The following is a 16,075-nucleotide window of genomic DNA, read 5'->3' as shown; positions in this document are numbered from 1 at the left end:
GCCCAAGGGTCCAATGCGGGAGTATGGAAAAATTGGAAGAAAGAGATACATTTGGGAGACCGGAGTCGTGTACTGCAAACGCAACACAACCTCCCCTTATGCTGATGGGGTACTGGCTGCTGTCGTAGTAGCTGTCGTAGTAGCGGGCGTAGTATCGGTCGTAGGGGCGACGCTGTGGACAGCACTGGTACGCTCGATGTCAAAGCCATCGCATCGCTCGATCAGACTCTGGTAATAATCCTCCAAAATTTCTGGTTGTGGCACAATCCGCCATTGAACCTTGAACAGGAACTCGAGCTCTAGCATGGCCAGCTCGTTGATGCTGATACCCCCTACACGCGCATATGTCTTGTTGGTCCAGAAACTGTCACTGAGACCCTTGCTGGCCACCGTCGCACTGACGATCAGGAAACGATGGATGGTCAGACTGGACACCGTGAAGGCTGGGTACAGGGCGCAGAGCCGATCGATGTAGTAGACCATGCTGAGCAGGATTGGGGGCGAGAGGGTGGCGTGGGTGGTAAGGCGCTGCAGGTAATCCCCACGGAGATCCGGGGTGGCGAGCGGGAGTGGAAGCGAGTTAAGCGCCCCTGATGCAGGGGAATCTTGTCATTGAAGCGGATCAGCTCCATCAGCATGCTGGAAATCAGCACCACCAAGTCATGGGGATCGACGTCCTCGTACTGCGCAGGCAAGACTTTGACTTCGGGCTTGGTGGAGGGCCGCAGGCGCTTAGACTGCGAGGCCTCCCCTCCTGAGCACCCAACCCCGCCGGTGTGGTCGCATCCGGCGGGTGATGGTCGCTTTCGCCGATGCGCTTGTTGGAGCCCGAACTGTCCGGAGCGAGCATCGAGGGAGCGGTGGCCGGGGCAGCAGCGGAGGCAGACGTTGCGGCAGCGGGGGACGGAATGTCCACGGGGGCAGTCGTGACTGCCGGCTCAGTAGGGACGGTCGAGGGAGTGGCGGCTGAAGGACCGAAAGAAAGGGCCAAGGCGGAGCTGGGGGCAAGTGTGTCAACGGACGCCGTGGTGGGTGCAATTGATACGGCTGATACGCGCCGGCGGCGGGAAGCAGGAGATTCAGGAGAGGCAGGATCGACGGTATGCCGATTCAGGGCCGAACGGAGTTCCTCAATGGCCACGCGCGACGAGCGAGGACTGTTGAATTGTGGAGCGGGCGAGGTATCATAGTGCGCCACTCCAGTTGGATGGGTGTGAGGGGAGCGCAAAGCCGCGGAGGAAGGCGAGGAGGAGGACGCCAACATGACTGGGGAATTTGCGCCAAGCGGGTTTGAGTTAGGACTTAGTTGGGAGCTCGACGGGGCAGAGGAATGCTGAAAATCGAATATCGACCGGTCGGATTGCACAACGGCACCACGTGGGCGCACGAGTCAACGGGGCGCTGACGCTGCGGGACTGGGTTGGCGCTGGCGCACGGCTCATCCTCGCTAGGATCGAAGGAGTAGAAAGGGGGCGGAGGGAGACCGTTCGGTGGAAGTGAAATCCGGGGTCTCTCGCTGGCCAAAGAAGGAAAGAAATGGGAATCACATCTAAAGTTAAGGGAAGGAGGAGAAGGAGGAGGAGAAAATAGGCCGTACTAGTCATGGGATCTCTGAAAATCCTGTTTTGCCGTAAGGTGATTTATTACGAGCGAATTTTATTACGACCAATACATGGGGATACAGTGGCAGTGCAAAAGTTTGAAACTATTTTCTACTTACCGCCTACTGTCCACCGCCTATACCACGTTCTTCCAACACTCGACGCATTATTAATGTTAGCTGATTTACTGGCTATAATGCCTCTCCGGGCAGGCCCGGCAATTATTGAGGCGGATAGGTAGTATAACTATCAAATATTTAAGTTATTGTGGTTTGATTCCAGCGACTTTAGTAGATTTTTATCCGGCAGAAAAGAATTGGCACTATGGAAAATAGTTTCAAACTTTTGCACTCCCACGTACTTGGGGTGGAGGGCTAGTTACGATGGAAGTTGTGTAAAAAGATGTCGACTTTGCCAGTTTGACCCCGTTTTGTTTAAGCTTCTACTTGGGGGCTGGGGGCATCGGCCAAAGTTCAACACAAAAATGACTGGACCGACAAGACATGACCATACAGAACGGTTGTCAGGTGATACAGAGATTGAAATACGGGCAAATTTCCCCAATTGCCCAGGCGGTGGGTGGCTTGACTTGGCGCCAATGAGGAGGGGGCTTATCGGAAGACGCCGGTGTCGCTGGGGTCCTAAATGAGATCATTGGTGGATAGGTGGGGCTAGCCTAGTACGGCAAAAGTAGCTCGAACCAGGGGCGGAGTCTTTCAACGGTTGGCTGCTGCCTGGATAATGTGGCACCGGTATGACTCGCGGGGGAGGCTATTGGTTTACCCAATCCGGCATATATAGTGGCGTTCCAGAAGTTTTCGACTACCTTCGCTCGACGGCCTAGCCTTCCGCTCTCAGATGGGGCTTTACACGTCTAGAAACTGCCGTTATGGTTATTTAAGGTTATTTAATCCTGACAAATTCTTCTTTGAGTGTGATTTCAGCTCGGACTACAAGCTTCCATAGATAGCTATATATCGAGTGCGTAATGTAGAAATTGGGGGAGTTTTTGACTGGCAGAAGATAAGGAACACCACTATAGTACAGTCAGAGTTCATTAGTATTTGGAGCATGGTACATGCTCCACTTATTTCTTCTATCAGTAGAACTCCTGAAGTCCTAGATAACCTCCTAATAACTAGCATGCCAGCCTTCCTATCTAAACACATCCTCTATGAGAGAGTCGACAGAGGGGTTTCAGGAAAAGCGATACTTCTGAATACGTCGTGCACCCCTTTTAAGGGTGAATTTGAGCTCACAAATGTGGTCACGTGTGTGGACGTCTAGCTCTTCACCGCGTGGGATATTAATGGGCGCGAATACAGCGTAATATTAAAGTACACGCGAGGTCGCCGGTAGATAATATACAGTGGCCTTTCATTAGTATTTGCACTATGGTACTTCCCCCATACACTGCCATTCTCTATTATCCTTACCTTACCTACTTTATCGATGAGATGAACCCACGATCCTCCTTTATTCTCTATCCTCTATCCAGTACCTACCACCTTACATTAGAGCGCAGGGTATTGGATACGAAAGCTAGCACCCTGTTATATAGACCTTCCTACGGGAGTTGATATGGAAGAACTCGAATGGCAGAAAAAAAAATAGCGGCCCCTTGGTATGCGAAGGTACTACAGTGCAAATAGTATGTAGGTAGGGCGGTGTTGAAAAGCGGTAGCGGGCAGAGGTACTGTGTTCTGAATAATAATGAACGGCCACTGTATGCAGGCCTCAGGTGTCAATTGCATCCAACCTTACGTAACCGCGAAGTCATCCCCGGCCGTTGCGGAGTCGGGAACATCCCAATCAATGCAGAGGAGCTGAAGCCCGGCAGCCCAACGACCTGCGATCAGAGCCTCTGTGACAGGCGTCTCCGTCGCCACTCAACTCAACACCCATCAGGGCCAACATCTCTGCCCCATCGTCCGACGCCCCCGTCGTTGGTACACGCGACCCCTCTCCCGACTGGCTAAATCCGGACACTGCCCGTCCCCCCCAGCTCTTTCGGTCTGCAACCCCGACGGCTTGCCACATAGAGTCACGCATCCTGCGGCGACAAGGCTTCGCAAACTAGCGCAGAAAATTGGCGCTTGACCTCCTCCCCCGTCACTGCCTAAACTGATATTTGACGAGGGGGCTTTGCGAACGCATCTCCCACCCCGGAAGGCGGTGGTCTTCGGACAATGACACGCGCTGCCACTGCGCCGCTTCTGCTACAGCTCCAGAGCTCGGATTCGGTTTCCTCACAGGTGGCCTCGCTGCGCACACTCAAAAACGAACTGATCGGCCATGACCAGCGCAAGGAAACCTATATCACCGCCGGCATCATTCCCGCTCTGGGGCAAGTGCTCAGTGCGCGGCGTCCAGGGAGAGATACGGCAGCAGAGTCGAACAGGGCGGGACTAAGCCAGGTTTCTCTGTATCATAATTCTGATGACTCTGAAGCCTGTCTCCAGGCCATCCTGATTGTTGGCAGCTTGGCCCAAGGTACGTCTTAACTCATAGCCATTCCCAGTTCAATGATCGCCGTATAGATCGGAAGCTTATGAGACTGAGCAGGCGGTCCAACATTCCTTGCTCCCATCTTCGCCAGCGACATTCTTCCTACACTTCTCGCCATTCTGTCTTCTCCAGATTGCCCTTCGTCGTTTTTACCTCCGATCCTGAGGGTTCTCAACACAATTGCAGATCGACTACCACTGCAAAGCCAGGACCAGTGGCCTCGAGACACCCGACTGGCGGATCTCGTCTTTGCCGGCGAGCACATTAGTGCGCTCAGACGAATTGTTGCACAAGACTACGCCTCCTCACGCAACCAAGCCTGTATCGAGCTAGTAGCCGCTTTGATCGGAAAGCTATGCACAGAGGAGATTCACAAGACGGCCTTGGCGGAAAGCGGAGTGCTGGATGCTCTGGCTGTCAAGGTTGCCTCTTTTGTAGTGGCCCAAGGTTTTGTTCTTCCTGGCGCTGAAGACCATCTACAAGAACCCGGCGCTTTGGGGGAATTCCCACCTCCAGCGCCTACATCCGCACGCCTTGCCCCCATTCTCCGTGCAGTCACGGTAATCATTGAACAGTCGAAATGGCGGGCAGAGCACTTCCTATCCTCCCCGGGAATTATGACCGTATTTCCAAAGCAGGTGCCTGGATTTGCACCATCGGACATCAAACGAGGTCCATGGGGAGCGGCTTACCTGTCCGGCTCTGCGGTCCCTCGCAGTACTGGCGCCAATCCAGTCGACACCCTGCTGCCTTCGGTTCCACTGGCACATGGAAAATCATCCCCGAATTCGGCCAATTTCCCGCCTCTTGGGAATAGTGGCTCCCAACGTCGCCATAGCCATTCTTTCCCAACGCCGTTTTCGCTGGCCGAGACACCAACTCCGGAAGAAGAAGAGAGCTCAATTGTCCCATGGCTGCTATGTATTCTCCGCTCAGAAGGAGGTATGGTCCGGCTGATGGCTGCCCGGCTGGTTACAGTCCTATTCCGTCTCGGCCTCGCAAAGAAGCAACGGGTCCCGATGTTTAGCTACTTGCTGGTGCCGATTCTCCTTCGCATGCTTGAGAAGGACTTCGAGTTGCCGGACGAACACGATCCCTGCGATGATGGCCTGATCACACCGACGCAACGTTTGAAAGAGGAAACCCCCGCAGTATTGGCCAACTTGGTCATGGACGACCAAGACCTTCAGAAACACGCAGTTGACGGCAATGCACTGAAACGGCTGTCTCAATTGCTCAAGGAGACTTATAACCCTGTTCCGGAGAGCCTACGACCAATGTGGTATGCGGAGGGTGATGTTCCAGCCCGGGACCCTGAGTCAATGTCTGCAGACTGCCGGCTCGGACCTCCTGGGTACTCGCCAACATTGTGCCATGTCATGCGATACCGTGAGAGCATTTTGAAAGCCCTGGCGGCACTGGTGCCTTTCAAAGACGAGTATCGTAAAGCCGTCTGCGAGAATGGCGTGGTTCCCTATATAATCGATTCTCTCAAGCCTCGGCCGAGCGATGCGCCGGCTGACGCAGCATCAATGCCCAAAAATTTAGCTGCGGACGGCAACCCGACGCCCACAATTTTGGCTGCTTGTGGTGCTGCTCGCATGTTAACAAGGTCGGTCAGTGTCTTGAGGACCAGCCTCATTGATGCTGGGGTTGCTCAGCCACTGTTCGTTTTGATTAAGCATCACGACCTCGAAATTCAAATCGCAGCTACGGCAGCAATTTGTAACCTGGCACTGGATTTCAGTCCTATGAAAGAGGTCAGCCATAGCCCATTATTTATCTACTGTGATTTAATTCTAACCTATTCCTCCAGGCAATAATCTCTGCTGATATCATTCCTATTCTCTGCGAGCATGCTCGCTCGTCCAACACCAAGTTAAGAATCGAATCATTATGGGCGCTCAAGCACGTGGTCTACAATACGGCAAATGACATCAAGATGAAAGTGATTGAGGCTCTCACTCCACTATGGATCCGACAAATCATTAGCCAAGACCAGGTCAGCGCTTTAGCGAGACGAGGAATGGAGGACGAGACGGACCAAAGCTCAGGCATTGCCATGGGCCGCGCGAACTCCTTCGGCGAACAGGTCGATATCCTGAACCCAATGGAAGACTCCGGCGAGCCAGCGGAAGACTTCAAGATGAACGACAGCATGCCGTCCTCTAAAATGAGTTTGGATATGTTCCTGCCCGATGCTAGGCGCCGCCGTCAGCTTGTCTGGAACGGAACTCTGGAGCAGTCCACCCAGTCTCGGCAGGATGATATTGCCGTCCAGGAGCAGACATTCGACCTGCTGCGCAACATCATCTGCGGTCCCGGTGCGGCCGAGATGATTGACTACTTACTCAAGGAGATCGGACAGGACGAGCTGTTGGACGCACTGGCCAACAATCTCCGTCCGCGCACTATTCAGCTCCCTCACCGCCGAGAACCGTCCAGTCGTTCTTTACATGTGCCTTCCGAGATTTTGAGCTCCGTCAGTGCGCTGATCATCCACATTGCGGCGGGTCTACCGCGCCACCGTCAGCTCCTTGTGACGCACAGCGATCTCCTGCACTCACTGACGAATTACTTCAACCATTCTAATCGTGACGTAAGGATCAATTGCGTATGGGTAGTCATCAATCTCGTCTACGAGGAGGACTCGAGTGACCGCGACGGGTGCCGGGAACGGGCTAGCCAGCTCAAGGCTCTTGGAATCACAGACCGCCTGGCTAGTCTCGAAGATGATTCGGACCTGGATGTCAAAGAACGCACGAAGACCGCAGTGCACCTTTTGAACTCGCTGGTTTAGGCCTGGGTATTCCATTTTTGTTTGGATGCTTCATCTGAAGGAAGAGTTGGACATGGGCGTTTTGTTTGTGAAGTGGCTGTGCATAAGCTTTTTGCGGATATATTCAAAATGTGCCTAGATCACCAAGTCTTTGTTGTATAGCCCTTGCCTTGCCAAGTTCTTATCTCTGAAGAGATCGCGGATATCCTTATCTTATCAATTTTTGTGGAGAACCGACGTCATATGTACCCTTTCAGCATCCTGTCGTGCTTCCATCCCCCAAATTATCGGCAGCATTCAGCAGCTCAATGTTTGACCTTGAATCCTCCTCCTCCTGATATTCGAGTATCGCACAACCCAGCAATCATGCGATCAGCTCCACCAGCCATCCTAAAAGCCCTCAATCTCCACACCGATCCCACGAAGTGCACACTCGACTCGTCCGGTCTAGGCTCAGGCTTCACAAGCACAGGCGCACTCCTTGCCACGATAACAAACGAAGATGGCACCGAAGAACAGCACAAATACTTCGTCAAAACCTCCAAAGATGGCGTCGCTGCCCAAGAAATGTTCCACGGCGAATATGAGTCTCTAAACGCAATCGCCAGCTCCGTGCCAGGCTTTTGTCCACGCGCACTAGCTTGGGGCCCACTAGATGATAAAAAGACCTACTTCCTCGCAACAGAGTTCCTCGAACTCGGAGGCGCAATGGGTCGAACCTCAAGTGACGAGACGAACCCCACGAGCCTTGCGTACAGGCTGGGCAAATTGCATACGACGCCTGCGCCGGCGGACCCTAAGACTGGTCGGCCGCGGTATGGGTTCCCTGTACCGACTTTCTGCGGCGATACGAAACAGCCGAATACATTTCACGATAGCTGGGCCGAGTTCTACGCCAATGAGCGGCTGTTGACTATCCTCGCGTCATCTGAGAAACGGAATGGTCGTGACGCCGATTTGCGCGCACTCGTTGAGCAGACTGCCCACGTCGTCGTACCGCGCCTGCTTGGTGATGACTATCTGGGGTATAATTCCCGGCGCGAGGGGCAGGGCATTCAGCCTGTGGTCGTGCACGGCGATTTGTGGAGCGGAAACGCTGATCGAGGCAAGATCGCGGGGACGGGCCGGGGGGAGCAGGTTGGAGATGTGGTGTATGACCCGTCTGCATGCTATGCGCATAATGAGTTTGAGCTGGGTATCATGCATATGTTTGGTGGTTTTGGGGCGCGGTTTTTCGAGCGATACCATCGCGTTGTGCCCAAGACTGAGCCGGTGGAGGAGTACGATGATCGGGTGAGGTTGTATGAGCTGTGAGTTATGTGGACTGCGGGTTCTACTTTAGTGTGTGTGCTAATTTTGTTACTTTCAGGTATCATCACTTGAACCACCATGCGATTTTTGGTGGTGGATATCGCTCAGGAGCCATGTCGATTATGAATAAGCTTGTTCGGAAGTACACCGATAGCCGCTAAATACTTGCGGGTCGCGCTGTGGAGGGGGCATCTTGGAAGTGGCGGTGTGTTAGATACCAGGTTCGTCTATAGCTAGAGAGCTGCTATGGTGAACATCTTTAATGAACCTGAGTCGTGTGGAGTACTCTACCGTAAAATTGATTGATAGTAGGGTGTATATCCATGCTATGACAAATTAACAAACGCTCCATCCGAGATAGAGTCCTCGACCTGAAAATCCCCAGTAGATCAATTTATTTTCCAAATCGCAGGCCTAGGTATCGACCCTCTCCAACCGCACCTCCCTTCTTCCAACGAGATAAGCACATCCACGTACATACTTGATCTGTCGACAACTGGTAGAGCGGTATACAAGTACCCATCGTTTAACCCGACACACAAGATTCCACAACAAGTCTGCACGAGCAATAAGGATTCCCCATATCGGCCCCAACCATTCCCCTACACAAGTCATGGAAGATGATGAGGGGCTCCCGCCAAGCCTGCTCCGCCCGGAGTACCCTCTTTGCCAAGCCCTAAAAATCGATGCGGCCTTGTGAGTTCTGGCATTCAGGAAGGTCTTTAGATTTTTTGAACTGGCAAACACAGGCCGTTGAATTGCAGAGACTCGAAAATTTGACGATAGCCAGTACCTCGACGCCATGAATTGCCCTTCCAGAACGGACGATACCCTACTGAATGACGAGTGGAACCAAAACCCGCCACTTCTCGCCCCCGATCTGACCACCTGCCAAGATCTCAATGGCATTGTGAACACTCGCGAGAACAAGGATGATGATCAGGGCCTTGCTGGGCCTCAGAGCCGTTCAAATTGGAGATCTTCCCCGCTCATGAAGGAACCAGATACAGGGGGTCACCCCGGCGTGGGGTGCGGGGTGTCACTGACATCGTCAGGCATGAACGGCATACTTCTGAAAACTGATTTTATTACTAATTCGCTCAGTAGGACATCTCGCCTCCCCTAAGGCTAGCTTTCAGGCTGGCCCAAAAGACCTAAATCTAATCAAAACTGCCCCATCGTACCAGAGTATCAAAGATTGGGCATTATGGCTCTTCTCCGTGCTCTGCGTATCGACACTGATCTCATCTAGCAGTTTGTGCGGGCATTCCACCTCCAAACAACTGTTGATTGTTGAAAGGCCTATTAAGAGACAACACACCGCACCGGTAAAGCGATCGCAGTGTGCCAATGGAGGTGTCCGCGGCGATGTGTATGATCTTCCACTGCACGTCGCAGCGCTCTTTATCATATGGGGAACCTCCACCATTGCTTGCGCGTTCCCTATTCTAGCGACACGATTCCCTCGTCTGCACATACCAGCCTCGTTGCTATTTTTCGTCAGTCATTTCGGAACCGGCGTTCTGATTGCTACTGCGTTTGTGCATCTTCTTCCTACGGCATTTACCTCGCTTGGAGACCCGTGCTTGACCAATTTCTGGACGACGGACTACCCGGCAATGCCAGGAGCCATTGCTCTGGGCGCCATATTTTTCGTGACCGTTGTAGAAATGATATTCAGTCCAGCTCAACACGTTTGTCGTGGAGGCAGCCAAAATGCAACCCAGCCGGCATCTTCGTCCCTTCGCGACGGGAGAGAAACCCCGACAGCTCCAACTCCAAGAATCACCAGGATCGGCGATCCTAGTCTGTCCCAGGAGCGAAGCCGTTACTGGTCGACTCTAGATGGACGACCTCATCTGCGTGATATGGGGCCGCTGAATGGAAGATCTTCGAGTTTTAGTAGAGCCATCCATCGCGTGGGTGAAGCCCCAGAAGATATCATCCGTGTTGCATCTGCGCCCGAGATTGAGAGTCACCACGAGAAGGAGAACAGGGCCATTCAGTCAGATGCTGATCGTCACGATCACCATTACGAACTGACCACGGACCAGAAGCGGAAGAAAGAAACGATGCAGGTATATCTTCTCGAGATGGGCATACTTTTCCATAGTGTTTTCATCGGCATGTCACTTAGTGTTTCAATCGGCAATGAGTTTATCATTCTCTTGATTGCCATTGTTTTTCATCGTACGTTGACCCGCTAGCAAAGCCCTACCCCAAAAACTGACAAGATTTTCACAGAAACCTTCGAAGGCCTTGCTTTGGGATCGCGCATTGCTTCACTTCCCTGGTCTGAAAGACAGCTTCAACCGTGGATCATGTCACTCGCATATGGCTGCACGTAAGTTCATTTTAAGCCCATTTGTTCAAAGCTGCACAATCGAGTATTGACAGTAGCTCAGAACACCTATCGGACAAGCGATCGGCCTTGCAACCCATACACTCTACAGTCCTGATTCGGAAGTTGGCCTACTCCTGGTTGGCGTTATGAATGCAATTTCGGCTGGGCTGTTAATCTTTGCTTCTCTCGTGGAACTGATGTCAGAGGATTTCCTCAGCGATGAGAGCTGGCGTATTCTGTATGGAAGACGAAGAGTTTACGCGTGCATTCTGGTGTTCCTCGGAGCATTCTGCATGAGTATCGTTGGCGCCTGGGCCTAATTAGCCAGAGCATTCAAGACCGGGGTTTGATACCTTTACTATATCTCTGGAAAGAGACCATCATCGACTGATGTTTGGTTGTGGGCAACATCTACACACATATACAGTAAGCTTGTTTTCATGAAACTCTGATGGTAAGGCAAGGTGTGCGTGTGGGTGTTGGTGGTGGTAAGGTAATGTAAGTGTACTGCTCGATGGAGAAGGGTAGTGTTTCGCGTTCTCGTGGTGGGGCTGTGTAGGCTTAAGCAAACCCCCCTAGCGCGAAAGTTCAAGCCAGAAGATGCCTTGTAGGCGTAGCAGCCCCACCCCCCAAAGTCCTAATTTTGCTTAAACAGATATCGCAGCAAGCTGATACTGTATGCATGCAAGACCAATGAGGTCAGCGGAACCAATTCGGATGAATAACATTGATTGATTGAAGGAAAATTATACGGGGGGGGAAATATGTTGAATATACCCCACGGTGCGTCCGATACTCGACAAAGACAAAGCCTGACTTCGGAACTGTACCCTAATTACATACAAATACTTAAAGAATGTGGGCCCATGTGTGGCCAATGACTTGCTAGCGGTAAGTTACCGCTTCCATGTTTCGACAATGGATACTCCAATGCAAGGAACCGAAAAAGGGGGATATTGACATACCCAAGGAGATGAGATGATAAAGAGACCATGGTACTACCTAAATTTAGCGTGTGAACCTCTATCCCCACTCTGCGCACGTTCATGTGATAAGGTTTGCAATGCACGACAACCAACTAGTCTGTGGGGGCCAAATCGAGTATGAAAGGAAAAATTGTCAAATGGAACATTGCTTTAGATGACCACAACCGCTATCACGAGATAGATAGATTGAAGCGTAATCCAAGTGCTGCCATAGACTCATCTTCAGTTGCTACTATGAACTTAGCGGGGCAAACACGCTCCCAAGAGAAGTCTCCTATAGCTGCCGCTGTGGAGTCATCGGGATCCAATGCAGCGCTACTGCCCTGGAGCACAGCACCTTGCATAGAGCAACACGTGTTCCAAGACAATCTAGCGTCTCAGGTTCCAAGAATACAAGGGGTACAACTGTACATTGTCCTGGGTTCAAGGTGTATATTATGTTAATCCCCCCCTCCCCCCGCCCAGGGTTTCACTTCAAATCATCGAAGTCAGGATGAGTTTCCCTCGATCTGATTTTAATTTTTCTGCCCCTGGTTCGTCTCCGAGAGCCAGAACCCTTTCGTTGTCTTCCTGGGATGAAAGTGAAACTCCACCTGCAAGTAACCGGCAGTCGCCAAGTGTACCACGATCACTCCCAAGGACTTCGCCGCCACCGATCTTTCAGTTCCAAGGTCTGAACATTGCGAATCAATCCCAGTTTACGACTGCTTCGGGGAGTTCTACGCGTGAAGCGTCTCTACTAACTCCTAGTCGGTCCACCTCAACTTATGCAGACCAGCACAATGCTTCCCCAAGCCCAACCCCTCCACGTGTCGGGACCTCTCGCATCAGTCAATCTCGCATCAGTCAATCTCGTATCAGTCAATCTCAAGGTCGGCAGAGCTCGATAGCTTCTATTTCCACTGTATTTACCGACGCACGTGAGCACCAAGCCGAGTCGTTGGCATCTACAACCCGCACTGAAAATATCCAAGTGCCTGGAGCGTACCCCGAAAGTTTGCACTGTTCAGATCGAAGCGTACCGCATGTTCCTAGGGAATCGAGAAATGGGAATCAAAGATCTATTCGCGAGGAGTCGCTTCCGAGAGTGCCAATCTATGACAGTCGCCTTCAAGCCCAACTCAAGGAGGTGAAGGGCAAATTGACCAGCCTTGCCACCAGCATACGTTCCTCGGCGCTAGTGCACGACCAATCCTCCATCTTATATGCTCACTACCAAAAGTTACAGAAAGCCAGCGAGTTTGAATATCCTGTTACTCGGACTGTGGGATTCATTGGCGACTCAGGAGTTGGTGAGTGCCTTCTTTACCGTCCTGTTGACTTTGCCTTTCCTGACTCTCGAACCAGGCAAAAGTTCTCTAATCAATTCACTCTTGGACCAAGGAGGTCTATCGCGCTCGGTATGTTACTTGTCTCCGCGATGAGAAAAATAGCTAAGGATTATCCTCAGGGCAGCGATGGAGCAGCGTGCACCTGTGTGGTCACAGAGTTCAGACACACAGACGACGCCCATACGGGCCCCTTTACCATTGAAGCGGAGTTTATGACTACCAAAGAAATGAAGGAGCTCTTGGAGGAACTCCTATTGAATTTCCGACAGTTCTACGTCCCTTCCGCTTATCGCGAGCTTCAAGGCGAAGAAGCACGACGGCAATGTCGAGATGCCGCTGAACGAGCTTGGGAAACGTTCCGGTCCTTGTTCAGGAGCCAGCCGAGACTAACTATAGAGTTTTTATCTGAGGATCAGGATGAAGCTTTTGATAAGATTCTCTCTGAGTTAGAGCGATGGGCATATGCAGGTTTAACTCATCGGCCTGGTGGAACTGATGCGCTGGATTATTCGGCTATTGCCGGCGATCTGAGGGAGTGTAAGGACTTGCTTGATATGCTCACGGCCGATCATCAAGGGGGTGGTAATCCCGCACTCTGGCCATTTATCAAGCTAATTAGGTCTGTATTATTGAGTGCTTGCCAAAAGTTGCCTATGCTGAAGATATCAGGGTTTATCTGAGTTCGCCTGTTTTGCGAACTGGCCTGGTGTTGGCTGATCTTCCTGGTACGCCTTGATGCTTGGAAGTAATACCCTCTCGGAGAAGCGTTGATTGATTTTTTCTAGGATTTCGAGACCTAAACTTTGCAAGGGTCAGAGCTACTGAAAGATATTTGAAGCACAAATGTGATGAGGTGTTCATCGTCGCAAATATTTCCCGTGTCTGTTCCGATCAGTCTGTACATGACATTGTCAAAAGATGCAAGCGTAACCAGCCGCGACGAATTGTTTGCACAAGATCAGAAGTATGGCCAATACCTTTACCCCAGGTCTTTTCCTTTTTAACATAGCTTTAGGAAGTATCGGCTGAAGAAGCTGCTCGCATCAAAGATCCAAACGGCCGGCGTGTTAAACAGATGAACGAGGATATCGAGAGAATCAGACAGAGTATCGACGAAACCGAGGTGGCTCGACAAAATGCGGATGAGCGTAATAAACCAGAGCTTGCTCTCAGGGAATCACAGCTGCGGTTGGTTAATGTTGTTCATTATCTCGTGCCCATCGCTAATTTCGGAATAGTGACCAAGAAAAGACGCTGAATTTTGAGTAAGCGCGGCCTCCTTGACGTCCCCTCTCGGTACTTTCTCATCATTTTGTCCAGGATCACACGATTTCTAATCACCCAAAGGAACACCAAAATATCGCAAGAACTTCTGGGAAGACATGAAGGTATCAGAGTATTTTGCGTCAGCAACACACTATACGCGAAACATCGTGCGAGTCGAACCCACCAAGCTGAAGCATATGTTAATTTGACCGGTATCCGTGAGCTTCGTCACTACCGTCAGCTTGTTCCTGCAGAGGCTCAACTGCATGCCACTCGCGCCTTTTTTGATCACGAAGTACCAGTACTGCTACTGTCCTTGCGACAGTGGGCCTTGTCTGGGGCCGATTCCGTGACGGCGGAGAGGGCTAAGACACTGCGCGGACTTCTAGGCAATGTGGAAGAAGTTCTTCGTCGGGTATGAAATTCCACAAATATGCCAAGTGAGCTGCAGAACTACCAACAATGGAAAGATTCCTGATGATAAACAGGGCTTTACCTCACCTCAAGCCTATGTGGCTCGAATGCAAGAGGGATTGAAAAGTCGTTATAATGCGTCGATTAATGATTGCGCAAGTAAGTCGAGCCATGTCATGAGCCGACATCTCCAATAACTCACCCTCTCTAGGAAGTCACCGAGATGAATGGAAAAATATGAGCATCGAGACCAGCTCTGAATGGGCTTCTGTAAGTTTTGCTATGGCTAAACTAGAACCCAAGATGTATCTAATTCGGCTATTAGTGGCACCACTCTACATACAAAGTGTTTTGCGCCAAGTTCGGGACTCACTCCACGCAACAACAGCGCGATCGCTCTTGGAATGATGAGCTGGTACTTCCGACTCGCGATCACTTAGATCCTCAATGGGAAGTGCTACTAGAATGGTTGGAATTACAGATAGGCAGTTCAGCTCAAGATACTGCTGCTATTTTCCAGAATGCTTCCAGACAACTTAGCCGTGAGTGGTTCTTTGTTCCAAAAATTTTAGCCTGGTTGCTCAGGATTTTCCCCCATGCAGCGCATATTCAACTTGCACCTCGCGCCCTTCAAAATCTTCTTCGCAGCATGCTCTCCAGACAGGGTTATATCAATCATCATATCGAGGTCTCGATTAGAGATCTCCTGTCTAACACCGAGTATGCCGATATCCGTCTTCAAGCTTTTGTGGGCCTGGAAACTAATCTTATAACTCAAGGGTCATCAAAACCGATATGCTCTACGGTCATGCCAGCTCATTCATCTCTGGCCTCATGCGGCCAGCTTATATTTCATGTCAAAGAGAATCAGGTATGGTCAATTATTGCCCTTAAATGTTTCCATAATCAAAGCACTTATTCTTACTCGCAACTTTAGGAGGCGGCAGTGATCAAAGGCGGAAGAACATCATGCACAACCATCTTCAACGTTCGAGCCTTTTTCATAATCTTTCTCGCGGTACGTTGGAGGAATACCGGAACAAACTGGCGGTTTGCTTCGGAACCTTGCAGGCCAATATAAATGAGGAGATTGAGAATATTGTGCGGGACTTTCATTCTGTAGTCGCAGAAGCAGGCCACATCCCTGAGGCACAGCAGGAGCCCGAATTAGCACGAGAACTGGAACTGGAGACTAATAGAGCAGAGGGGATTTTGGCTAATGCTCGAAATGTGATGGAAGTAGTGGCCTCAGAATATGCAATCGGTGCTAGCTCTTGAGTCTAGTTCAAGGTCGCCATGCCTAAGCAGTCACTACACAGGGCTCATGATCGCTTCATATGTTCTATGACAAGGTATTCTAGATAGCTTTTGCAGTATTCTAAATTGATTTTCTGTTGGTTCGAGTGTAATGGTATTTTACTTTGGTATCCAGGACTATTCGCAGACAGACCTCCATTACGCTAAGCCCCGATAGCCCTTTCTACGACATTTAATATGCTCTATCGAAACTTGGCTAATTGGGCTTGTGGGAGCAC

General features: G+C 51.0%; 5 protein-coding genes across 5 annotated transcripts; 4 read left to right on the top strand and 1 right to left on the bottom strand.

Moving 5' to 3' along the window:
• Positions 1-96: 96 nt before the first annotated feature.
• phoB (regulatory cyclin phoB) lies at positions 97-1,264 on the bottom strand (the record flags this gene model as incomplete). Its single annotated transcript, XM_056686745.1, has 2 exons — positions 97-605; positions 685-1,264. The coding sequence occupies 2 exons, from the start codon at positions 1,262-1,264 to the stop codon at positions 97-99; spliced, it is 1,089 nt and encodes a 362-aa protein (XP_056545487.1).
• A 2,526-nt stretch (positions 1,265-3,790) lies between these two features.
• N7482_004619 (armadillo repeat protein) lies at positions 3,791-6,909 on the top strand (the record flags this gene model as incomplete). Its single annotated transcript, XM_056686744.1, has 3 exons — positions 3,791-4,094; positions 4,167-5,869; positions 5,926-6,909. The coding sequence occupies 3 exons, from the start codon at positions 3,791-3,793 to the stop codon at positions 6,907-6,909; spliced, it is 2,991 nt and encodes a 996-aa protein (XP_056545486.1).
• Positions 6,910-7,254: 345 nt separating this feature from the next.
• Positions 7,255-8,360, top strand: N7482_004618 (putative fructosamine-3-kinase; the record flags this gene model as incomplete). Its single annotated transcript, XM_056686743.1, has 2 exons — positions 7,255-8,198; positions 8,258-8,360. 2 exons carry the CDS (start codon positions 7,255-7,257, stop codon positions 8,358-8,360), a joined length of 1,047 nt encoding a protein of 348 aa, XP_056545485.1.
• Positions 8,361-8,812: 452 nt separating this feature from the next.
• zrfD (putative plasma membrane zinc ion transporter) lies at positions 8,813-10,863 on the top strand (the record flags this gene model as incomplete). The annotated part of the gene is made up of 5 exons (XM_056686742.1): positions 8,813-8,895; positions 8,986-9,212; positions 9,304-10,389; positions 10,444-10,543; positions 10,605-10,863. The coding sequence occupies 5 exons, from the start codon at positions 8,813-8,815 to the stop codon at positions 10,861-10,863; spliced, it is 1,755 nt and encodes a 584-aa protein (XP_056545484.1).
• A 1,159-nt stretch (positions 10,864-12,022) lies between these two features.
• On the top strand, positions 12,023-15,818 carry N7482_004616 (uncharacterized protein; the record flags this gene model as incomplete). The annotated part of the gene is made up of 14 exons (XM_056686741.1): positions 12,023-12,821; positions 12,877-12,929; positions 12,980-13,479; positions 13,530-13,585; positions 13,646-13,824; positions 13,876-14,048; positions 14,099-14,125; positions 14,208-14,541; positions 14,597-14,699; positions 14,752-14,810; positions 14,866-15,082; positions 15,143-15,411; positions 15,478-15,558; positions 15,612-15,818. The coding sequence occupies 14 exons, from the start codon at positions 12,023-12,025 to the stop codon at positions 15,816-15,818; spliced, it is 3,057 nt and encodes a 1,018-aa protein (XP_056545483.1).
• Between the last annotated feature and the right edge of the window lie 257 nt (positions 15,819-16,075).

This window comes from Penicillium canariense (genome assembly GCF_028826845.1).
Source record: "Penicillium canariense strain IBT 26290 chromosome Unknown utg000002l_segment0_segment0, whole genome shotgun sequence".
In the NCBI taxonomy this organism is placed as follows: domain Eukaryota; kingdom Fungi; phylum Ascomycota; class Eurotiomycetes; order Eurotiales; family Aspergillaceae; genus Penicillium; species Penicillium canariense.
The sequence above is the reverse complement of the archived record's forward strand: the minus strand, read 5'-3'. Positions and strand labels throughout refer to the sequence as shown.